We start from the raw sequence: 25,961 nt of genomic DNA on the forward strand, positions 1-25,961 counted from the left end.
CTGTAAATGCACCTCTAAGACTCATCCTTTTCCCAACTCACTTCCAACTAGATTGCTACCCTCTGAACCCAGTCACATAGGAATCCTCAGGCTGCCACTAACAGGCAGGAAGGTTATTTATTGGATTTTTTTTCTCCTAGGGTTTTAGAAGTACACTACTACCTCATCAGGACTATGTCTTTGGGTATGGCAGAGATCTATTATCCCCTCGTTGAAATGCAATGTCTATCAGAAGGGGAATCTCTTGAGAGGCTTGAGTGCTAAGTGGGGAGGGATTTGCAGAGATATGTGTGCAGAATGGCTTCAATATTTGGCAGTTCCTAAAGGCAAGAGAATTTGAGACGCTGGCTTTAAAAAATACATTTGATCCATTCATTACAATAGTCTCTTATGTCTGAAAAATATCTTTGTCATTGGAATATTGCAGTTGGCAGTTTGAACAAAGTAGAAATTTTATAAACTAAAGCATTATAATTTTTCATTTATTTCACTTATTGATACATATATGTCACACACACACCACATAAATGTATGCCTTCACCAGAAACTCCATCTTTCTTTTACAGAATTAAATCATTCTGAAACTGAAAACATAAACAATGCCCCAAGAATCGAAACAACTGAAAGTACTGCAGAAATGTACAGAGCATCAGCCATGAGACGAATATTTGATTTGGCTAAGCTTCGAACAAAAAGGTCAGCACTTTTCCCACATGGGGTTAAAGTCTGTCCACAGGAATCCATTAACCAGATTTTAGCCACTCTTCAGGCGTATTATAGATCAAGAGGTAAGGAAATAGACAAAACCTGCTTGGAGGCTCTTTGTTTCCTCTCTCTCTCTCTCTCTCTCTCTCTCTCTCTCTCTCTCTCTCTCTCTCTCTCTGTTCAGTTCAAATTCACCAGGTCTGTCATCTACTCACAAGATAAAAAACACAAGCCTGCTCATCTGATAGTCATAAATAATAAACAGGTATCAGCTTTTGTGGTTTAAAATTATGTTTTATGCTACATGGAACCACTGGGGCACTTGTCAAGTCACAAGAAAGCCTTGATATAGGTTTTACCTCTTTGCTTTATTTTTGCCAAAGCCTGATGTTGAGTGTTAATGTTGTTCTGACAAAGTCAAATGTGCAGAATGATTTCAGTGCCAGGAATCTGAGCAAGCTGGTTGGTAACTTAAGATTTCATTTTTCAAAAGCAACATGACCACTCAGATCCTCTCCCTCTTCTTAATAAACTTAATTTACTTATTGCTAATCCAGAAAAAACTTTTTTAGTTTTTATACACTTATTGGTACATTATAGTCTCCCATCACAATGTACGTGATAGTGACATACATACATACAGCATATGGTGAGCCCATATGCTGAGCTTTTCCCTGGCTCCCTCCCCACTTCTCCATTGCCCAAAACAAGATATTGAGATGGGCATTGGTATTCTCATATGCATGTACATTATGTCAGTGGAAGTGTTTTCTTCATTAATACTCTCTTCCACTCCCCACCCCCAGCCCTCCCTAAACCATCTCCCTTGCTCCACTGAAATTTCTCCTTCATTATCTGAAGTCCCCCAAGTATCCTGATTACTCCCTAGTTTCCACATATGAGAGAAAACACATGACCCTTAACTTTCTGTGACTAGTTAATCTCACTTAATATAATGTTCTCCAGGTTCTTCCATCTTCCTTCAAATAACAATTTTTATTGCTGAATAGAATTTTATTGTGTATATATTCAATACTTTTGTAATCCATTCATCTAGTGATGGACACCTACCTGGGTTCCATAGTTTGGCTGCTGTGAATTGTGCTGCTATAAACATAAAATGCATATATCATTATAATATTCTGTTTTCAGGATGGTTTGGGGGGATCATATGGTGGATCTATTCCCAGTTTTCTGAGGATTACTGATCTCCATAGTGACTGCACTAATTTGCAATCCCACCAATAGTGTAGAAGAGTTCCTATTTTTCCACGTCCTCACAGCATTTTCTGTTATTTGACTCTTTGATGATTACTATTCTTATTGGGATTAGATGGAGTCCTAGTGTAGTTTTAATTTCCATCTCCCTGATTACTAATGATGTTGAAGGTTTTTAGTATATTTAATGACAGTTTGTTATTTCTTCTTTTGTGAAGTGTCTATTTAGTTCAATTGCCCCTTTCTTCATTGGGGTAGTTTTTAACGTTACGTCTTTTAAATACTATATATTCTAGATATTAGTCCTCCAGCAGAGGAATAGTGGGAATAGAGCCTCTCCTACTCTGTAGGCTCTCTCTTTAGATGCTTGATGGTTTCATTTGATGAACAGAAACTCCTTAGTTTAATGTACTCCCACTTATTAATCCTTGTTCTAATTTCTTGTGCCTTGAGAGTCTTATTGAGGAAGTATCTACTTGTGCCTATGAGTATTGGGCCTATGCCCTCTTCTAGTAATTTCAAAGTCTCTGGTCTAATTTCTGGGTCATTGATCCATCTTTAGTTGACTTTTGTGCAAGGCTAGAAGCAAGGATTTAATTCCATTTTTCTACAAATGGATAACCTGTTTTCCCAACACCATTTGTTGAAAAGGCTGTTCTTTTTTCTCCAATGTATATTTTTTGGCCCTTTTGTAAAAAATCAATTGGTTATAAGTATGTGGATTGGTTTCTGTATCTTCCATTATGTTCCATTGGTCTATGTTTCTGGTCTTATGTCAATACTATGCTATTTTTATTACTATGTCTCTGCAATATAATTTGAAGTTAGGAATTGTGATGCCTCCTGCATGGGTCTTATTTCTGAGACTTGCTTTGGCTATTCTGGGACTATTGTTTTTCCATATGAAATTTAGGACTGATTTTTCTAGCTCTGTGAAGAATGACATTGGTATTTTGATAGGAATTGCATTGCGTCTGTAGATCACTTTTGGTAGAATGGCCAAAAAAAGAAAAAAAATTCTAAAATTTGGAAATCTGGAGGCAGGTTAGAGGGTGGAGGAGACACGAATTAAGAGTGGTTGTCAAGACATAAGTCAAGGATATGAGTGATTTCCAGCAGAGGCAAAGTTCAGTTTTTACCATAAAACAGTGACACAGGATTCTTACCACACTTCCATGAGTCATTAAAGAATTGAATCATAGCATTGATATCAGTAGCTATCTTTTTCATTTACTGTCTGAGAGATTTTTTTCCTTAAGAGAAAAAATAATCTTTTGTGGCTGCTATTAAGTTCCTGTGTAGCTCCAAATAATACAATGCTCTTGTTCGTCTGAATCCTAAGTTCAATTTATCTTACATGTGGAAGTTGAGATCTACTGATTTCCACTTTGATCTTGCTAGATGTGTGCTTCCAAAATGCAAAGCCCCTCTGCTCTATTAAAGTTCATTGACTAGCATAAGCTGGTTCAATTCTAGTCTGTGTTGGGTTATACATTTTGACAACTTGAGAACTCATTTCTTTTTTTTTTTTTTTATTGGTGCACTGTATTCACACATCATAGTGGGATACAAACTTTTGTAGACATACATGCACACATCGCCCAGTCAGCCCCCACCCGATCCCCACCCCATTCTCTCCCCATCCCTCCCTCCCATGCTTGGCTTAGTGGTTGACATCTAGTATTATAGCAATTTATCCTAAATTAAAAATGATAATCTCACATAACAGTTTCATTTGTCTGATACCAAGCTTTTGATGACTTAAAGATAACATTTCAATATTTCTTTTTACTTTCTTTCTTACCAGAGAATATTTTTTTCTATTTTTTTAGGTGAAACTATCATATATTTATATATTCATTTTTCAGAAAAAAAATCTATCCTAATATGGAATATGGACTCTAGATGCCCAAAATGATCTTGAAAAAGAACAAAGCTAGAAGATATATATTTTCTAATTTCAAACCATATTAAGCTACAATAATTGAAACAGTGTAGTACTATTCTAAAGGCAGATATATAAATCATTGGAGTTAAATAAAAGCCTAGAGCTAAATTCTTCCCTATATCGTCAAGTTATTTTTGACAAGGTTTCCATGAACATTTGGTGGTGGAAATAATAATCTTTTAACTAAATATTGTTAAAAAATAATAATTACATGGAAAAGAATAAAAGTGGACCCTTACCTGATCCCATATACAAATATTAACTCAAGATAGATAAAAGACCTAAATATAAATCTTAAGACTATAAACTTTTAGGAGAAAATCTGGGTCATAAAACCTCACAACATTGAAATTGACAGTGATTTCTTGGATATGATTTCAATGGCACAGGCAACAGAAGAGTATACAGACTCCCTAAAAAATAAAAAAAAATTGTATATCCAAAGACAATGTAAACAGAGTTAACAGTTACTAATAGAATGGGATAAAATATTTCCAAATGCTATATCTGAAGGTATATTAATATTCCAACTAGAAATCCTAAAAATTAACAACAATAAAGGCAAACAATACCATTTAGAGATAGGTAAAAGACTAACATAAGTAATGAATCTCCACAGATAACCAATCTTAGTTGACTGTTGGATGGAAACTCTTGTTTCTCTGGTTCTGGTGTGTGTTACCTATTTCTTCTCTGTAGTTAATCTCTTTGAGTATTTTCTCTAGTGCTGGTTTTGAAGACATAAATTCCTTCAGTTTCTGTTTGTCATGGAAGCTTCTTATTTCTCCATCTAATTTGATAGAAAGTTTTGCTGGGTAGGAAATTTTTGGCTGGAAGTTGTTTTCTTTCAGAGTTTGGAATATGTTTCTCCAAGCCCTTCTGGCTCTCATGACTTGGTTTGGGAAGTCTGGAGTGATTCTAATTGGTTTGCCTCTGAATGTCACTTGGCCCTTTGTTTTTGTTGCCTTGAAGATTCTCTGCTTGGCTTCCACATTGGTCATTTTGACAATTATGTGGCGTTGGGACCCTCTTCTCCGATCCTGTCTAAAGGGAGTTCTATAAGTTTCCTGGATCTGTGTATCAACCTCTTGCTCTATGTTTGGAAATTTTTCTGCTATTACTTCCTTGAAGAGATTGTTGATCCCTTTGGTTTCACTTTCTTTTCCCTCCTCTATTCCAATTATTCTTAGGTTAGCTCTCTTAAAATGGGCCCATATTTCTTCAATGTCAGATTCCTGCTGTCGGATATTTTTTCCTAGATTAGAAACTATGCATTCATTTTTGGAATGATCATCTTCTAGGAGCGAGATTCTGTTCTCCATGTGGTCTAATCGGTTGTTTGTGCTTTGAATTGAGGCCTTTTCTTCATTAATTGCATCCTTTATCTCTTTTTGGCTCTCTCTGAGTTCTTTTCAAAGCACCTCTATTATTTCTACAGTTATTTTCCTGATTTGATCTTCTAGAAATCTCTGATTTTCTGTTTTATCGGGTTCTGATGTTGTGGGATTGTGGGCATTCATTGCTCCATTGTTATTCCTCTTTCCCATGATTTCAGGAGTTTGTGCCTTCTCTGGGTTCTTCCCTTGGGTCACTATGACTTCACTTAAGGTGTTCTGGATCTCGATTCTGTAGTATCTCAGACCCCACTACTCCTTTACTGGGTTGTATCACAGAGTCTCTGACCCAGAGAGTCGATAGAGGCTGCTTTAGACTGTGGGGGGTGCCAGGTTGCACGTTCTCCTATGGTGTGATATCTCTGCCACTGCCACTCCCCCACTGGGTCAAGTCCCAGTGAGTACAGTACTGGGATTTCTCCTCTGTGGCCTGCAATTTGACTCACTGTTCTTGAGTACGCAGATGTAGCTGTACTGGATTCAGTGAATTCTCTGCTGCTGCCGCCGGTGGCAATATGGCGCCACTGGTATGCCCTCGGCCATGAGGCTGGTGTATTTCTTCTTGGTTTTGATTTCCACTCTGAATCCCTGCGACGTGTGCTGAGCTCAGCCACTGGGAGCTTTAGATTTTACCTGCGGTGAGAAATCCCGCCTGGCTGTCCCACAGCAGCTCACCTCGGCTTGCTGTAGCCGTCCGGTGAATTTGCCGCTGCCGCCGGCAGTATGGCGCTGCTGCTGCCTCCTCGGGCGTGAGGCCGGTGTATCTCCTCTGTGGCTCTGAACTCTGTTCTCAGTCCACTTTCTCTCTGGAGCCTGGTGATTTTTTTGTTTCTCTAGTGATGGTGTTTTCTGGCTATGAAAGGCGCTGATTTTGTGGTAATGGAGATTGGTTGTTAGAGGGGCTCTTAAGCCCCACTTTTCTCGGTCGCCATCTTCCCGGAAGTCTCGAGAACTCATTTCATGATAGTATCTAGCAAAGTTATCTGAAGAGTTCTTCCTAGGTTTTGGAAGACATATTTAACTAACAGTTTTAAAAATAATCGAGCCATGTATTCCTCATACATCTCATTTTATGTGGAAGTAAAAGAAATTTACTTTCTGATAGAAGCTAAACCCATAGAAAAATTAAAATTACTGGCTCATAATCAGAGAAAGAATTCTAATCATAGAAAGGAGGGCTCTATATTAAAATATATATTTGAGGTCCTCAGTAAATGAACAGATGCAGAAAGCAAAGAGCACATTCATTGGAAATTTTAAAAAGGAATAATACACAAATTTCTCATTCTGAGTATGCTTATGTATTGGTCAGATAATAACACTGATGAATTCCATATTGTTTGTTTACAGATAGAAGTATAAACATACAAATATGTAGTTCTGTATCACATTGAATATGAGCCACTACTGCATGTAACCTGAGATTCCCCATAACTTTCACAAATAGAATTCACTGTCAGTATTTGTAAAATAGACTATTTATTGTGGCAGACAAATTTTTAGCCTTGGATTTTTATTCTTATCTCTTTATTCTTGATTAGGATTGCCTCTTTCATTTTTGTTTCCCTGGATGCAGCAAATCTCTGTTTTTCTCCCCACAGCAATGACAGTCCATTATCTTTATGGCTGCCCCTGGGTGGTATGAAATTTTACTATTCATCAGTGTGGGTTTCATAAGTCTAACAAATTGGTTCACAAAGAAAGAACAAATAACAACCAGCTACAAAGCTGTGTTCCTTTGATAGAATAACCCACTTACAGTTCTCATCACTGCTTTTACAAAATTATCTGTTGACATTCTTCAAACTTGAGGGGGAATGCCCCCATATTCCTAAATCAAATGGGCTATTGAGCTGTTTCTTTTTTTCAATGCTTAAAGCAACACAAGAGAAAATGTTCCAAGCTTCATGATAAAATCTCAAACATGTGTATCTCAAAGCACAAATGCAAACATGACAAGTGTGTTTCTGGAACTCTGTAGGCTGAACTCTGGGCTCCTCCCCAACCAAGCTCTCCATTTTATAGACAAGTCCCCTCAGATCCCCCACCACACTCTATTCCATGAATCTCCAGCTCTTTCTTCTCCTCTTTCTCCCCCAATCCCAATATTAAAAGATAGATCTTTCTTTCTCAGTAATGTACAATTTAGAGCAGGTTAAAGACGGATAAGGTAGGTCAGCCGGGCACAGTGGTACATGCTTGTAATCCCAGTACTTGGGAGGGTGAAAGAGGAGGATCTCAGGTGACAGCCAGCATGTGATAACTTAATGAGAACTTGTTTCAAAATAAACAAAATAGGGCTAGGGGTATAGTTCAGTGGTACAATGCCCCCAGGTTCAATCTCTAGTAACACACACATATGCACACACACCACACACACACACACACACACACACACACACACACACACACAGATAAGGTTCCAGTTCTTCCAACCCCAAGTGTTGGCCACAGATTAGCAGCATCTGGGAACTTGTGAAAAATGTGGACTCTTCTACCATACCAGAAACCTGCTGTTGTAATCTGCATTTAAACAAGATCCCCGGGTAACTTATTTGCACTTTAAAGTTCTCCAACACTACTCTGCTTTGACCCCCAACTCTGTGGTCAGAGTTCAGGCACAAGCTACAACCAGGGACCTGGGATCATTTCTAATCAAAAGTCCACATACCATGAAGGCAGTGCTAGTTTATTTCATGTATCATTGTATCCCTGGCAGTTAGATGGATTTTAAACTAAACCATGAGGTACACTCAGGGAAGACAGGAGGGCAAAATAACACCCCCAAAGAGAGTGTGGGGTATGTAGCTGGAAAGATTGCAAAAGCAGCTGATTTGTTTAGAATGAACACACAACCCTTAGAATTTGGATGAATCTGAAAATATTTAGCCTTGTTTCCTTCTCACATGCTATGTAGCCCCTATGTAGATCTAGAGATGAAGGCCCAGCGGTTATGTGATAGATGGTCCTGGGAAAGGCATTGATACTGACCCCTGCTCCTTGAGGCCAGAGCTACAAAAGTGAGTTCTCCAGGGTGAGCCATTGCCTCGCTCCCCACGTGTGATGACCCCTGGTACGTCCCAAAAATATGGGAAAGTAGGTGACACATTTCAAGCAGAAGGATTGCACCCTTTCCTGTCTTTCTGAGCTACTAATTTAAAGATCCAGACCAGTTTTCTGCTAGTAAATGACATAAGCTCCTACTGATCTGGAACACTCTTTTTTTTTTTTTTTTTTGTGGTACTGGGATTCCTGGAAGCCCTTCTACCTCTGGGCTACACTCCCAGACCTATTTTTATATTTTCATTTGGAAACAGGGTCTCTTAAGCCGGCGAGGCTGGCTTCAAACCTGCTCCCATCCTCCTGTCTCCGCCTCCCAAGCGTGGGGATTACAAGCGTGCGCCACCACGCCCAGCTTAGAATACTCTTAAAACAGGCTCCTTGAGAATCCACATGCAGAGTAAGTGGGACAGAAGCAGATGAACAGTAGGAGGAAGTCTCCAAACTGTTCAGTCTCGCCTTGCCCCTCCCCACAACACTTCTTTTCAGCACAGCAATTGAGTGTCTTCTTTATAAAGTCAGATGACGTCAGCCTCAGCCCCAAAGGTTCTAGTTGCCCTCCTTTCCGCTAGGGGTAGAAATCAACATACTGTGATTACTTATGACAGATGTCTCCTAACAATTTTTTTCTAACTTAAACTCATAAAATAATTTTAAGTTGTTTATCCTTTGCACATTTTTAAGTTAGCTAAGTTGTTTTTATTTTTGTTTGTTTGTTTATTTTTGCGGTACTGGGGATGGAACCTGGGGGCATTCTACCTTCAAGCTATATTCAGCCCTGTTTTTTAGTCTTTATTTTTTTTGTTAGTTTATTTTTATTTTTTTATTTTTTTTTATTTTTTTTCTTTTAACAATTTTTTTATTGAACATAAATAGTATACATTTAAACTATATTTGGTGCCCTCTCCCCCCTCCGTTTTCCCTTCCCCCCTCCCACCAATGGTTGTCCAGGTTAACCATGTCTTATTCATAATTTTACACATGTTCGGCTGTAGACCCTCATTAATCAAGATCAGCCTTCCTCCTCTCCTATCTTTCCATTCAAACCACTATCTTTTAGTCTTTATTTTGAAACAGGGTCTCACTAAGTTGCAAAAGGTTTCACTAAGTAGCTGAGGCTGCCCTCAAACCACAATCCTCCTGTCTCAGCTTCCCAAATGCTGGGAACACAAGCATGCACCACCACGCCTGACTAGCTAAGTTTTCCATCGTGAGTTTAAATAATTAGACAGGACATAACTTGCAGGGATGTGTAAATATTATGATTTAAACAACAATTGAGCCATTCTTATGGATCCAATGGAATATACTATAACACTGAATGCTCTTCACCAACTTTCCTTAATAAATATATTAACAAGCCAGATGTGGTAGCACATGCCTGTAATCCCAATACTTGAGAGGATGAGACAGGAGGACTGCAAGCTCACAGCAAGTCTCAGCAACTTAGTGAGACACTAAAAATTTAAAGGGCTGGGAATGTAGCTCAAAGATAGAGAAACTCTGGGCTCCCCAGTACCAAAATGCACAAATTCTTCTAAAGAGTAAAAATGTCCATGGCTCTTTTTTTTTTTTACCATATGGCCCATTTTCATCCCACTTCTTCCTCAGAGTTTTATTTCAATATAATTTGTGCTTATGCTTTAAGATCTATTACTGATTGCTCCAAAATACTTCTCTGTAATAAAAAAAAATTATGCACCATGCCGGGCGTGGTGGCGCACGCTTGTAATCCCCGCGCTTGGGAGGCAGAGACAGGAGGATCACGCAGGTTCGAAGCCAGCCGCGCGCGCTGGCTTATGAGACCCTGTTTCCAAATAAAGTATAAAAAATAGGTCTGGGAGTGTAGCCCGGAGGTAGAAGGGCTTCCAGGAACCCCATTACCAACACCAAAAAAAAAAAAAAATTATGCACCTTGAAATCACATATTTTTTCATGAATTTAGACTTTATGTGTAAAAAGAATTTTATTCTGGATTCAGTTATACTTATAATCATTTTATATGCAACTAGTTAAAACAAATAATGCAATAAGTTTGACAAATTTCTTTGTTTTCATCAACAGATGGATAGAGGGTGAGATAGAAGTTTTCTAGGTATTAATGTTTATCAGTGTAAAATTGGAAATGTAAAATAGAAAGATTTGGAGAGAACCAGTGTAAATGAAGAGCCTGTAGCTTCAGCTTCCTTAGCTCCGTCAGCAACGTTGCTGCTAGTCATTTTTTTGGTTTTTTTGTTTGCTTTGGTACTGAGGACTAAAGCCAGGAGCATTTTATCTCTGAGCTATACCTCCAGCCATTTTCTTCTTTTTTTTTTCTTTTTCTTTTTCCCTTTTCTTTCTTTTCTTTTTTTTTTTCTTTTTCTTTTTCTTTTTTTTTTTTTTTTTTGATACAGGACCTCACTAAGTTGCTGAGGATAACCTCAAACCTAAAATTCTCCTGTCTCAGGCTCCCAACTACTAAGATAGCAAGCATGTGCCACCTCACTTGGCTTTACTAGTCGATATTTACATTGTGCATTGCTAAAATGAGAGTTTAGAATTTTTTTCCATACTGGGAATTGAACCCAAAGCTTCTCCACCACTGAGCTACAACCTCAGCCCCTTTTATTTTGAGACAAAGCCTGACCAAGTTTCCCAGGCTGGTCTTCAACTTATAATCCTTCTGTCTTAGCCTCCCACATATTGGAATTATGGGGAGGTGCCAGAGCACCCATCAAATTTAGCATCAGTTTTATCCCTATTTTTTTATTTAGTTTCATTTGAATACTGAGAAAAGTTGTCTAGACACATAAATAGATGGGAACAAAGTTTTGTTATAATAAATATCCTTAATTTTAAAATTCCTTTAGCATTTTATGTCAACAATACATCATGACCTGTCATCATTATTTTTAATGATCTATCAACTGTCAGCCCAATTAAGACTCCTAATTTATTGAAAACAAAGAATCAAAAATTACCTAAAGGGCCAAATGTGTTATTCTGCAACTAAGTTCACTCCTTTTCTCAACTTCAATGCTGATATTTTAAACTCCCCCTTTGTATGGCAATCTAGAGGCACTGTGCCACCACAAGCTTAGGGATGGATGGATGGATGGATGGATAGATGGATGGATGGATGACTGTCATTGGAAGTAAAGTGAAAAGGATAGGCATGTCCTAGGAAGACCACTTTTAGGAAGGCATGCACAAAGGCATGCACAGAAAGATGAGACCTGAAAACCGACTCCGGTGTGCCTGCTCATCATCACTTGGAAAGACTTCCAGAACAGCTATGGTATCCATGCTCCAGTTTGGAGCCTTCTGATCTGCAAGGCACTGTGTGATCTGTATTCCCCTCTTTTTATCTTTTTCCCATCTTCACCTCCTATCACTTCCAGTCGGGCTCCAGCCACACTGATATCCTTCCTCTACAATCTGGTTATGGAGGAAGGGGGCAAGGAGGGATTGCTTTTTTCCAAACTGCTCAAAAGGCACTTTTATAGTGAGGTCTTCCTCAACCTATTTCTCAGTGCAGCCTTACACATGAACACACACACACACACACACACACACACACACACACACACACCATATTCTTTATCTTCTTTTCTTCTCTGTAGCACATAGTGAGTGCCCAGTCAATATTTTGTAATCATTGTCGTCGTAGTTGTCGTCGTAGTTGTCGTCGTGGTCGTCGTCGTCGTCGTCCTCCTCCTCCTCCTCCTCCTCCTCCTCCTCCTCCTCTTATTCTTCTTCCTCTTCTTCCTTTTCCTCTTCCTCCTTTTCTCCTCCTCCTCCCCCTTCTTTCTCTTCCTCCTCCTCTCCTCCTTCTCCTTTTTCTTCTCCTCCTCCCCCTTGTTCTTCTTCTTCATGTACTATGGATTGAGCTCAGGAGCATTCTGTCTCCAAGCCATATACCAGCCTTTTTATTTTGAAACAGGGTCTTGCTAAGTTACTGAGGCTGCTATCCTCCTATTTCAGCCTCCCAAATACTGGAATTCCAAATATGTGCCATCACTTTGGCAATTAATTGATTTTATGGGCTGTAGATTAGTGTGTCAACACAAACCAGATTGTTTTGGGGGAAGAATTTATACGTTTTCTTAAAATGCATCCCTTTTCCACCCTTAATGGCTCTGTATTGCAGTATGTCAGGAAGTGGTATGGGAGGCATATAGGATCTTTCTGGATCGAATCCCTGAAACAGGAGAATACCAAGACTGGGTCAGCAACTGCCAGCAGGAGTCCTTCTGCCTCTTTGACATTGGGAAAAACTTCAGCAACTCACAGGAGCACCTGGATCTCCTCCAGCAGGTGAACCCGACTGCCCAAGTAGTTCCTAGCCCTCCAGCCCTTGCTTCTCTGGAACTGCTCTCCACAGAATAAGGGTTAGTAGAAGAAATGCTTGGAGATATCTGATAGTGCCAACAGGAATTTCATTCCTGCAGAATAATGTATGGGCAGGGTGACGTGCAGTTGAAAGGAGAAGGGAAGGAAAATAGACTTTGGCTCTTCAGTTGACATTATCTCCTGTAAAATTACTTTTAATCTTTTTGCAGAGAATGAAACAGAGACGCTTTCCTGAGAGGTAAGTACCCAAAATAGAGTGCTGTGTGCTCTTGACTTTCAAAAGATCATATAATGGAGTGAGACTAAGCTATTGTACCGTCATGATTTTATGTCAGCCACAAAGATCTGTGTAGGTTATTCTGACAATTTATGAGTGTATTGTACTAAAGATAAATGAGTTTATAAAAGGAAAATGGTTAGACCTTATAGATGGAGATAGATGTTCACACTGTTCACAGGGGAAAAAGGGAATTTATCACCAGGTGATAGTTACCTAAAGTATATTTTTATTTATGAAATACAGCACAATTAAAATAGTTTGATTTTTAGTATTTATGGTAAATATGTTGGGAAGATATTTTATACAATCACACAGCAAGCTGAATTTTGAACTCTCATTTGATATGCTGTAAAAAAAAAAAAGTAGTATTTCTCATACTAAATTACTGAAGCACTGAGTTATATCCTCATCAAGACCTGAATATCAAATAAAACAACCAAAATGCAAAAAAGAAGCAAAAAAGAGAAGGGAAAGTACATTAGATAAAATTATAAAAGAAGAAGAATATTGATTCTAAACTCACACATTACACACATTTTGTAACATATAGAAATCTTGATCTAAAGGTAACGCTACAAAAAGAGACACAAATTTGGCCATATGAATTACTGGAAGTTCTCTATAATACTTCTCACATTTGTTACTTTTGTTCTTATTCTCTTTGCCACCAATCTGTTCAAGGAGCTTATTAATTTATTCTGTGAAAAACATCAAATCTAATCTTGCTAACAGATGTCCCTGCCTCTAATGTCCTCTTCTCTTTAACTTGTATAACTGCTGCTAGACTAAATCTGAACTATACCTTTTGTTACGCTGAGCCTGTTCAATGGTGGTCCAAAGATCCCCCCATCTTCTCCTTGCCCTTCTGAATATCCCGCTCCCCATCTTCTCCACCCCATGTGCAAAGCAGCATCCCTGGTACCCTGGCCCTCCAGATTTGGGTAGGGCCAGCAAATGGGAAGGGAGAGATCAAAGGGAGAAGGGAGAATAAGGTCATCAAATTTAACACACACACACACACACACACACACACACACACCTCTCTAAGGAGTCTGAAAGCTATTGACCTCCTTCAACTTCAGCTCATTCCTCCTAGACACACTTTTAAGGGATTCTTCTCTGACTAGTTCTTGGTATCCCCTCACTCCTCCTGGCCTGGGTGGTCTCAGCATCCCCCGGTCACCATCCCCAGGTGTTGCCCTCTTTCTCCTGGTTGCTCCTATACCCTTTCCACAACTTAGCAAATACACCTCTTATTAGCCCTTGCTCACATTACCCAGCTGTGGGTGAGTTACCTGTTTCCTCCTAGGTCCTTCACAGAGGCCAGACTAATAAACCAAGACCATTCACCCCTGACCTTCAGGACTTGTCTCCATGACCCTTGACCCCACTGCTGCCCCCAGGCCACTTCCTCACAGTGCAAGCCCTTGTTGCCTGGATGAACCTGCCCTATCCTCTCCACCCCACCAAATCTGACTCTTTCTAGCAGAAGGTGGACTCTGCCTGAGGATACCTTGACAGCCTACTTGAGCCTGCAGCACTCCCCACTCTGAACCTCATACTCTGCTGGGCATTCGCGTTTTCACTGAACTTTTCCTTGTGACAGTATAAATTTCTCAAGGACAGGAACTCTTTTATACATGTGCATCTATGCACAAAATGTAGGACCAAAGCAGAGCCATGACAGGTTTCATCCATACAGCAAACACGCTAGGCCTAAGGTACAGTTTCCCAGGAATACAACTAACAGTTAAGTGCCAGTTTTGACAACTGGGTGAGGATGAAAAACTCCCAACCAACCCCAGGAGGCACGAACCAAATGGAAGGCACCAAATATCCTGTCCATTGCTTGTGATAACAGCAGTAAAAATTTCCTTTTGGTTTAAAAATAACTCCTTTGTAAATCACAGCCCTAGTGACTGAAATGTATAAAACTGCCTTAGAACAAAGACTTGGGGTCTTTGTCAAGACTACACTGCATTGGAGGGACTTGGACCCTAGCTCGAGCTAGTTCCCCAATAAACCCCTTCTTGTTGTTTGCATTATTGTGTGGTGGTAGTCTCTGTCACCCTGGGGTCCCGGACTTTGATTATAACAAAAACCGGGCAAAGTTATCATACATTCTATTAATCAATTAGTTATGTCTATTAAGCCCTATTTTATAAATCTAAATAAGTTATTGCCAAGGAAAATATGTGAGTTAGAAGAGTCTAGTATTAGAGTATGAATTGTGTTCACAAGACACAGATGTATTGACTCCTCTGATTTAAGCACTAAATGACACTTTCTGACTCTTCCACTTTCAAAAAAAGAAAGCAGAGCCAGGTGTGGTGGGAACACATCTTTAGTCCCAGTACTTGGGAAACTGAGACAGGAGGATCGCAGATTCGAGGCCAGCCTCAACGACTGAGACTCAGCAACCTAGCAAGACCTTGTTTCAAAACAAAAAAAATTTTAAATCTAGGGGTGTGACTAATAGGTAGAGCATCCCTTGGTTCAATCCCCAGTACAGAAGGAAGAGGAAGGAAGGAAGGAAGGAAGGAAGGAAGGAAGGAAGGAAGGAAGGAAGGAAGGGTCGCAAACCAGCTCAGTCTAATTGGGGCGTGAGTCCACTCACGGTCGAAAATCTCAGCAAAGATGGGGAAGGATTAGAGTGAAATACTGCAGCCTCTTATCTGCAGTGATTCTTTCCCTTCTAGGAACTAAGAGTTCCTAGTGACGGCGCTCTCTAGAAAGAATCTGATATGGACAAAGGCTTCTTGAGCCAATGAAAATTTATTACAGGAACCCAGAAAAATTTATACCCTTCACCAGTGAGATTAATAATAGGAGAAAAAAGAAAAGGGGCATAATCACAGCAAAACAATAGTGAATTACAAGCAAACAAAGTAAATGACTAGTCCAGCATTTAGGAGATTAACTCTGGATCTTTCTTCTGATATTGCAGCAGAGCAGGTCCAAAGGGTAACTTCCAGAGGAAATACAGGCGCGCCCAAGGCCCAGGGCTTGGAGAATACGCCTTCTCATGGAATCTTCTTTTGCTTTCTTTTTTGAAGTTTCCATCTATATCCATATGACAAGCATGGGGAGATATGGCGGTCCAGGGAGATGCAATGGGAGTCTCTAAGATCTCATCCGCCTTGCCTTTTGAAGTCTGAAAGCTTACAAAAACTCACAACACAGCTTGGCAAATAAAACACCACAAACAACACCATGAAGTTCTTGGATTTAGTTGTCAGATGTATTTCCTTAACTGCTGAACACTCTTCTTTAGACAACAAGCCTATTAAAAGCCTATTCATCTTTAATAATCCATTTCCCTGTCACAAACCCTCTGCAACCTGCTTCTAACTTTCTAATTCCTTTCTTTCCCAGTTGGGACGTTCTCATGATAAGCTCTTCTTCATGCAAAAATGCTTTTCTTACTCTTACGGTATTTCCTTTCATATATATATATGAAATATATATATATGAAAATATATATATATATATTTAGAACATCTGTCCTTTATTTTGTCATATTCATTTCTAACCATGCGGCCAGTCTCTCTGTCTCAGGGAATGCTCACTCATACTGGGCATAAAAGTCAACAATCTTTTTCCTTCGGCTCTATTGTATTTGGGCAACTAAGTTGTTCATCAACTAAATTGCTTTGAAGTCACACACAAAGTTTTATCTTCTCTGTCTCTAGGCAGGATCTCAAGGGTAAACAGAGTTACCTTAAACTGAGCTAACGGTTACCGGAGTTAATGGCTTAACCTAAGTTAGTGATAGGAATGAGGGTCGGAGACCATTTGTGATTGCTGCAGCTGGAATGCTTATCACAGCATCTGAGTTCTGGCCAGTTTTTTCATTACTATTGAGCAAAGCCAAGGACATTTAGACAAATTATTAGAGAATTTATTTCCATGGACTCAATTTCTTTCATAGTCCTGATCTCACATCACCGGAGCAATTCATGTAGAGAGTTAAAAGGAATCATTACCAAGAAAATAATAGTCATGAAGGGTATCTAAAAGTGGGGGTTACTTTGGCCAGAGACGACACCCCCTTCTCGGGGCTTGTTGCCGATTGGCTATGTGGAGTGGGGTCTCAACACATAGATGCTGAGGCAGCAGGTGGTCTTGGCAAGGAAGGAAGAAAGGAAGGAAAGAAGGAAGGGAGGGAGGGAGGGAGGAAGGAAGGAAGGGGCCACCCTATAAGAGAAAATCAACATAATATACCAAGTCTGGGTAGAGAAACATTTAAAATTATAAAAAATTATAACCTGAGCCAGAAAGAGAAAGCAATAGAATCTTTCCATCTATTCCTGTACCTGCCAACATTGCTGGAAAGAAGGAGCAAGAGACAAACATTAGCTGTAGTTACCAAGTTAAAAAAGGAAAATAATTTTTTCTCTTACTTCAAACCTTTCCAAAAAGACAAAAGAGAAAATTTTCTCACCTGACTACTTCATAAGTCTGCCAACTTTAAATAACTTTGAATTAAAAGCCAGTGGAAGAACCGAGTGGCCCAACTTCTCACACCTTTATGCCCGCTGATGGTGCACGGTGCCAGCTTGGTGGCAGGGTCACACCTAATCACCTAATCGTAAAGGAAACAGCAACTGGCACAGAGCCCTGCACAAAATTGCCTGCTGATTTATAACCAATGCAATCGCCAGCATTGATATCATTCTCTCCTTTGTTATTTTCAAAGTAAGACAATGAGACCATGCCAATAATAGGAGGAAGGAATCTATAAATAAAGATTTATAAAGTAAAAAGAAAAAGAAAAATGGCCCAAGTTATAAACCCTACAATGTTTGACATAGTGAGAGTTTATTTATACATTAAAAAGTCCTTAATTGATCTCCATTAAAGTTATTTTTGAACATATGCTATAATGCCAAAAAAATAACAAGAATAGCTCATTTTAGATTCCACTAGAAAGTCTAAGTTTATATTTGGCCTGTGTGTACCGAAGTAATCATTCATTTTTTAACAACTGACATCCATTTTGACTAGTCAGAGGGTATACCAGGATGGTTAATAATATTTTGTATATTACGCTTACTAACACTTTGGAAAATGTGGCTGTGGAAGAAATATGTAGATGGTACTGTTGCCTCTAACCCATCTATATGACTTTGTAACAACAAAACATTGAACCATTTGTTTTTTTCTTCCCATCATCATGAACCATAAAACATTAGATGAAATATATTTTACCAAACCAGAAACAACCCGGTGGGACCTAACACCTTATAGAAACAAATCTTTCAGTGAGCTTCAAAAATACCATTACCACTACTACTTTCTAAATAAAGATTGCTAAAATCCAATTTCATATGTGTAGACAGCTTTACCACCGTGACCCTGTATCTGCTCCTAGAATTTCTTCTACACTACAGTCCACAGCACCAAGCCCTTACCCCCAACCTCCCAAGGGTTACCACTGCAGGCAGTGAGTGTGTCCAGAATAAAGACTTGCGCCTCTATTATCCAGAAACCTCACTCACTCCCATCACTGTAACCACAAGAATAATTCTCCTAGATAAACATAGTAACTATCTTGATTAGCAGGCTTGGAAGCCTGAGATTTTAAGGATATTTCAGGCACAGATCATGTCATCTGTTATCTATGATGTCAAGGACACATGTAAGCACAATGGAACTATAAGTCATCAGGCTCCAAAGACCAGCTTTGCCTTCTAAAGAAATGCACCCCAGGGCCACAAAATCCAGGATGCTCGTGGGAAGCACCACGTGGGGACTGAGCTTCTCTTCATTGGGAAGATATTCAAATGTTACTCTTGTAATAAAAAGCAGTTGAATCCAGTTTTAAGCATGCTCTCCCCACTGATCTTAGCTCTACTTAGTACATGCAAACGTGAATGCAGCTTCCATGTTGTCTCAAGTTCCTTTCACCTGGTCTTGTTTTTTCCTATTCTGCTGATAGAAAAGATGAGATGGCAGCAGAGAAGACTTTGGCAGAACCAGCTGGAACTGCCGTGCTTTCAGCAGGTAAGCTCGACTCTCACATCCCCTGCTTCTGAACCTAATTCAGATACTCACAAAGGCATGGTATTTGCAAAGCAATCCTTCCTTGAAGTTGCTAGAGTACTTATAATGTGCTTTCTTTCTCAATTTTTTTTTTTTTTCGATACTGGGGATGGAACCCAGGGGCATCCTACCTCCGAGCTACACACCCAGCCCTGTTTTTTATTCTTTGTTTGGAAACAAGGTCTCACTGAGTTGCAAAGGGCCTCACTAAGTAGTAGCTGAGATCTTCGAACCGCAATCCTCCTGTCTCGGCCTCCCAAATGCTGGAATTACAAGCACCACGCCCGGCTTGTGCTTTCTCAATTCTAACTGGTGGTTCCGACCTCATAAAATAATCTGAAATCATTGTACAAAATTGGAAAATATAAAAAAGAATCCCAAATAAAACATATCTAATAAAAAAAGAAAAGAGAATGAAGGTAAAACCAAATCGTCCATATCCTATAATTTGGAGGCACCCATCCTCATCAGAGGTTTTGCCTATCACCTCCCATTTTTCTCTATTACATTTATGTATTATTGATGCCATACTTAGAGTTTGCACCATTTTTTACACTAACATGACATAAAGAACATTTTGCAGTTCTACTAAACTTTTTCAAATTAATCATTTTAATGACTTTCAATATTCAATTGCATCTACATAATTGTAATCAACTTAACCATTCCATCATTGCTAAATGTTTATATGTCATTACAAATGTTTAATTAACATATTTAAGCATTAGTCTTTGTGAAATCACCAATTTCTAAAACTTTTAATGGATTATGCCAAATTTGTTTTCTAGAAATCTTATTATAATTTAAATGGTCCAATGGTCAAAAAGACAAGAGTTCATCTCATTTCATACTTGCCAATGCTAAATATTACTATTTGTTTTTATGTTTTCCAAAGGGAAAAATAAATTATTTTCCCTAAATTTATTATGTTTGAAATTTCTTTTTCAAGTATTTTATAGCTTTACCATTTTCCCATGAAATTATAAGAAATAATAATTATGTTTCCCATAATCTCATAATGTTAAAATTTGTAAGAATTGGCATCAGTGATGATCTTATGCAGAAGCTGCTACAATTATGTTTTAGTATCTCTCCTAAATTCAGCTAAGCTACCATTTCTAGATTTACTTATAGCTAAGAATGAAACAAGCCATTTAATTCCAACTATAATAAGTAATAAAACACACTTTTTTTTCAGTGCTAGACACAGTAGAACTCAGGGGCATTCTACTTCTGAGCTATACGCCCAGCCCATTTTTTATTCTTTATTTTGAAGCAGGACCTCATTAAATTGCAGAAGGCCTCATTAAGTAGCTGAGGCTGGCTGCAAATCTGCCATCCTCCTGTCTCAGCCTCCCAAGTACTGGGATTGCAAGGTGCACCATCACACCCAATTTAAAACACACTTTTACTAATAAAAAGAGCCACATATTTAGTAATTCCCCTTTTATTTTTTTATTTTTTATTTTTTATTTTTTGGTGGTACTAGGGGTGAAACCCAAAGGCTTTCTACCTCCGGGATATACTCCCAGACCTATTTTATATTTTATTTAGAAACAGGGTCTCACTTAGTAGCTGAGTCTGGCTTCGAACCTGTGCGATCCTCCTGTCTCAGCCTCCCAAGCGCAGGGATTACAAGCGTGTGCCACCACGCCCGGCCTATAATTCCCCTTTTAAACAGATAAAATTTGACTTGTGACATCTAATAAGAAATCTTATTCAGAAAAAGAATTATTTACAGAAGAAAATAATACAAAAAGATGCTTCATATTGACTTCATTTTAATATTGAATAACAATCAAAATTAATGAGAGAAGTGTGTGTGTGTGTGTGTGTGTGTGTGTGTGTGTGTGTGTGTAGGGCATTCTACCTCTGGGCCATCACTAGTATATACTTGAGTACCAGCAACAAATGTTTTTTAGTTTATTTTTCCAGTGCTCACGGACACCCAAAGTTGAGGTCCATGCACAGACACTTCTACATTGAGATAATTTCTACAATGCTACTCAATCAGAATGTCCAGTTCTCATTGCAATGACAGCGATTCTCATTATCTTGTCAAAGAGCTGGCATCAGCAATGGTCCTGTGCTGAAAGAGAGAAAATCTTCTAACAGTGCAAATGCAGGGATGGTTTGAACGCTTTACTCAAAAGAAAACTCTCTTCTCCCAAGCTTCATGTCCCACTCCAGTCCTCTCCATCTTCATTACTGATGCTTTTTGCCAGTGTAGTAGAATTTGGATATTTAAATTTGAGCTTCAAAAATTAAACTTCCCCTATCTTTGACCTGAAGCTCAAATCCTTAAAATTTAAAGCCCACTCTCAAGGATAGAGAGTCAGTAAGTAGGGTCAAACCATTATTGCAATTAAGTTTTTCAATTTTTTTCTTTTATCTTTCTTTCTTTTTTCTTTTTGCAGTACTGGGGATGGAACTCAGGGGCATTCTACCTTCAAGCTATACCCTCAGCCCTATTTTTTATTCTTTATTTTGAAACAGGGTCTCATTGAGTTACAAAGGATCTCACTAAGTAGCTGAGGCTGTCTGTGAACCGCAATCCTCCCATCTCAGCCTCCCTAATGCTAGAATTACAAGCATGTGCCCCTATGCCTGGCTTGCAATTGAGTTTTTCAGTCACAATAAAGTAAGTTTTTTAGTTACAATGGTTTCTTGAGATTAAGTTTGTATAGGAAACATTACTAGGTACTTTAGGTATGAAGGAAGAGTGAAATTATCTAGAAAAGAAGTTAAATGCACTGAAAGATAAGCTCATTTTACTTAATAATTATTCTTAGTTTTAGTAGTCTGGGTAATTTTTCTCTTCATGGCAATAAAATAGAATGATATCCAAATAACAACATACAAAAAAATGTTTTCCTAGTGAATTAGCTACGTACTTTTTTATTATAACAATAATGTAGTACTAGTTAATTATACAGCAAATTATAGACTTGGAGACACCTTAAATGGGCAATATTCTCGGGAAGCCCAGGTGTAGAACACCTCCATCCCCACTGCCTCCTGCAAGTTTTCAAACTAGAGCTGCAGAGGAAGATGCCAGGGTGTTCTATTACACAGCAACATGATTATATAAATTTGGATAACTTCCTGTATGTTTTTTTAAAACTAGAATTTTTAATCTAGTTTGTAATCCCAGTACTTGGAAGGCCGAGACAGAAGGATCCAGATTCGCAGTCAGTCTCGGCAACTTAGTGAAGCCCTCTGCAACTTAGTGAGACCCTGTTCCAAAATAAAAAATAAAAATCAGGCTGAGAGTGTAGCTTGGAGATAGAGTGCCCCTGGGTTCAGTCCCCAATACCACACACACACAAAAAAAAAAATACTAGAATTTTTAATGTTTTCACCACAAAAAAATATGATGTGTTTAAGAAGATGAATATATTTATGCTGCTTTGAACATTACACAATGCATGCATGTATCAACACATCATGTGTTACCCTATAAATATATATTAATATTTATGTGTTAATTTTATTTTTTTAAATTTTATTGGTGCAATGTATTCATATATCATAGTGGGATACAAAAAACTTATGTAGACATACATGCACACATCGCCCAGTCAGCCCCCACCCAATCCCCACCCCATTCCCTCCCCATTCCTCCTTCCCATGCTTGGCTTAGTGGTTGACATCTAGTATTATAGCAATTTATCCAAAATTAAAAATTATAATCTCACATAACAGTTTCATTTGTCTGATACCAAGCTTTTGATAACTTAAAGATAACATTTTAATATTTCTTTTTGCTTTCTTTCTTACCAGAGAATATTTTTTTTCTTTTTTTTTTTAGGTGAAACTATCATATATTTATATATTTATTTTTCAGGAAAAAAATCTATCCTAATATGTAATATGGACTCTAGATACCCAAAACAATCTCAAAAAAGAACAAAGCTAGAAGATATATATTTTCTAATTTCAAACCATATAAAGCTACAATAATTGAAACAGTGTGGTACTGTTCTAAAGACCGATATATAAACCATTGGAGTTAAATAAAAGCCTAGAGATACATTCTGCCATATATTGTCAGGTTATTTTTGACAAGGTTTCCATGAACATTTGGTGGAGGAAATAATAATCTTTTAACTAAATATTGTTGAAAAATAATAATTACATGAAAAAGAATAAAATTGGACCCTTACCACATCCCATATACAAATATTAACTCAAAATAGATAAAAGACCTAAATATAAATCTTAAGACTATAAACTTTTAGAAGAAAATCTGGGTCATAAACCTCACAACATTGAAGTTGGCAGTGATTTCTTGGATATGATTTCAATGGCACAGGCAACAGAAGAGTATACAAACTCCCTAAAAAATAAAATATTGTATATTCAAAGACAATGTAAACAGAGTTAAAAGTTACTGATAGAATGGGATAAAATATTTCCAAATGCTATATCTGAAGGTATATTAATATTCCAACTAGAAATCCTAAAAATTAACAATAAAAGCAAACAATACAATTTAGAGATAGGTATAAGACTAACATAAATAATGAATCTCCACAGATAACCAATCTTAGTTGTCTGTTGGATGGAAAATCTTGTTTCTCTGGTTCTGGTGTGTGTTACCTATTTCTTCTCTGTAGTTAATCTCTTTGAGTATTTTCTCTAGTGCTGGTTTTGAAGACATAAATTCCTTCAGTTTCTGTTTGTCATGGAAGCTTCTTATTTCTCCATCTAATTTGATAGAAAGTTTTGCTGGGTAGGAAATTTTTGGCTGGAAGTTGTTTTCTTTCAGAGTTTGGAATATGTTACTCCAAGCCCTTCTGGCTCTCATGACTTGGTTTGGGAAGTCTGGAGTGATTCTAATTGGTTTGCCTCTGAATGTCACTTGGCCCTTTGTTTTTGTTGCCTTGAAGATTCTCTGCTTGGCTTCCACATTGGTCATTTTGACAATTATGTGGCGTTGGGACCCTCTTCTCCGATCCTGTCTAAAGGGAGTTCTATAAGTTTCCTGGACCTGTGTATCAACCTCTTGCTCTATGTTTGGAAAATTTTCTTCTATTACTTCCTTGAAGAGATTATTGATCCCTTTGGTTTCACCTTCTTTTCCCTCCTGTATTCCAATTATTCTTAGGTTATCTCTCTTAAAATGGGCCCATATTTCTTCAATGTCAGATTCCTGCTGTCGGATATTTTTTTCTAGATTAGAAACTTTGCGTTCATTTTTGGATTGCTCATCTTCTAAGAGCGAGATTCTATTCTCTATGTGATCTAATCGGTTGTTTGTACTTTGAATTGAGGCCTTTACTTCATTAATTGCATCCTTTATCTCTTTTTGGCTCTCTCTGAATTCTTTTCGAAACACCTCTATTATTCCTAAAGTTATTTTCCTGATTTGATCTTCTAGAAATCTCTGAATTTCTGTTTTATCGGGTTCTGATGTTGTGGGATTGTGGGCATTCATTGCTCCATTGTTATTCCTCCTTCCCATGATTTCAGGAGTTTGTGCCTTCTCTGGGTTCTTCCCTTGGGTCACTATGACTTCACTTAAGGTGCTCTGGATCTCGAGTCTGTGGTATCTCAGTCACCACTACTCCTTTACTGGGTTGTATCGCCAAGTCTCAGACCCAGGGAGTCAATAGAGGCTGCTTTAGACTATGGGTAGTGCCAGGTTGCGCGTTCTATGGTGTGATATCTCTGCCACCACCACTCCCCCACTGGGCCAAGTCCCTGGGAGTCAGTACTGGGATTTCTCCTCTGGGGCCCACCATTTGACTCACTGTTGTTGAATACGCAGATGGAGCTGTAGTGGACTGGTGAATTCGCTGCTGCTGCCGCTGCCGCTGGTAGCAATATGGCGCCGCTGCCATGCCCTCAGCCATGAGGCTGGTGTATTTCTTCTCTGTTTTTGAACTCCACTCTGAGTCCCTACAGCATGAGCTGAGCCCAGCCACTGGGAGCTTTAGATGCTCCCTGCACTGAAAAATCTGCCGAATCCCGCAGGGCTCTTCCGCAGCGGCTCATCTCGGCTCGCTGTCCGCCACTCCTCTCTGGAGCCTGGTGGGCTGTTGAGTGCGTTGGTCTGTAGCCGTAGCCATCTGGTGATCTCGCCGCTGCCGCTGGCAGTAAGGCGCTGCTGTCGCGCCCTCGGCCGTGAGGCCGGCGTATCTCCTCTGTGGCTCTGAGCTCTGTTATGAGACCCCCTCCTCTCTGGGGCTGGTGAGTTTTTTTTTTCTCTGGTGATGGTGTTTTCTGGCTATGAAAGGCGCTGATTTTGTGTTAATAGAGATTGGCTGTTAGCGGGGCTCTTAAGCCCTGCTTTTCTCGGTCTCCATCTTCCCGGAAGTCCTTATGTGTTAATTTTAAAAAGTAAATTTTTGAAAAGTCACCTTCGCCAGATGACTCTGATACTCAATGCCAAATATTCCCACTAGGAACCACAATTCCATGGCCAGTACCATCACTTAATACAACCTCACCGTGATAAGTGGCACTTGTGAGTACAGATTCCCACGTACCACACTTTCTGAGGGAACAAGGAAAGATAAATCATTTCTTTGTACATCTTGTTTTCTTTTTTTTTTTTCTTTTTTTCTTTTTTTTTTTTGCAGGTCTGGGGATGAAACCCAGGGGCATTCAACCTCCGAGCTACACCCCCTGCCCTGTTTTTTATTCTTTATTCTGAAACAGGGTCTCACTATGTTACAGAGGACCTCACTAAGTAGCTGAGGCTGTCCACGAACAGCGATCCTCCAGTCTCAGCCTCGCAAATGCTGGGATTAGCAAGCGTGGAACACCCCGCCTGGCTATACATCTTGTTTTCTAATGCTTAAAAAAAATACATTCTATGTTTTTACCTAATTAAGTTTAAAATGGAAAGCTGTTTCTAAGTAAATATAAACCAATAAATTATAACACTACATTTCCTGAACACTTTTAATGATTAAAATGATTATTAAATGTAATATATATTTTATAGTATATAATACTATATTTTATTAAT

General features: G+C 38.8%; 1 protein-coding gene across 1 annotated transcript in view; it reads left to right on the forward strand.

The window, feature by feature from the left end:
* The window catches only part of IMPG1 (interphotoreceptor matrix proteoglycan 1), a gene marked incomplete at both ends in the record, with an annotated part of 162,788 nt that overhangs the window by 16,490 nt on the left and 120,337 nt on the right, over positions 1-25,961 (forward strand). Inside the window, 4 exons of the mRNA XM_080700082.1 lie at positions 567-788; positions 12,455-12,621; positions 12,867-12,895; positions 18,879-18,943. Of these exons, the coding sequence (XP_080556208.1) occupies positions 567-788; positions 12,455-12,621; positions 12,867-12,895; positions 18,879-18,943 (483 nt within the window). The remainder of the gene's footprint in view (positions 1-566; positions 789-12,454; positions 12,622-12,866; positions 12,896-18,878; positions 18,944-25,961) is intronic.

Source organism: Muscardinus avellanarius (genome assembly GCF_963383645.1).
Source record: "Muscardinus avellanarius genome assembly, chromosome: 8".
NCBI lineage: Eukaryota > Metazoa > Chordata > Mammalia > Rodentia > Gliridae > Muscardinus > Muscardinus avellanarius.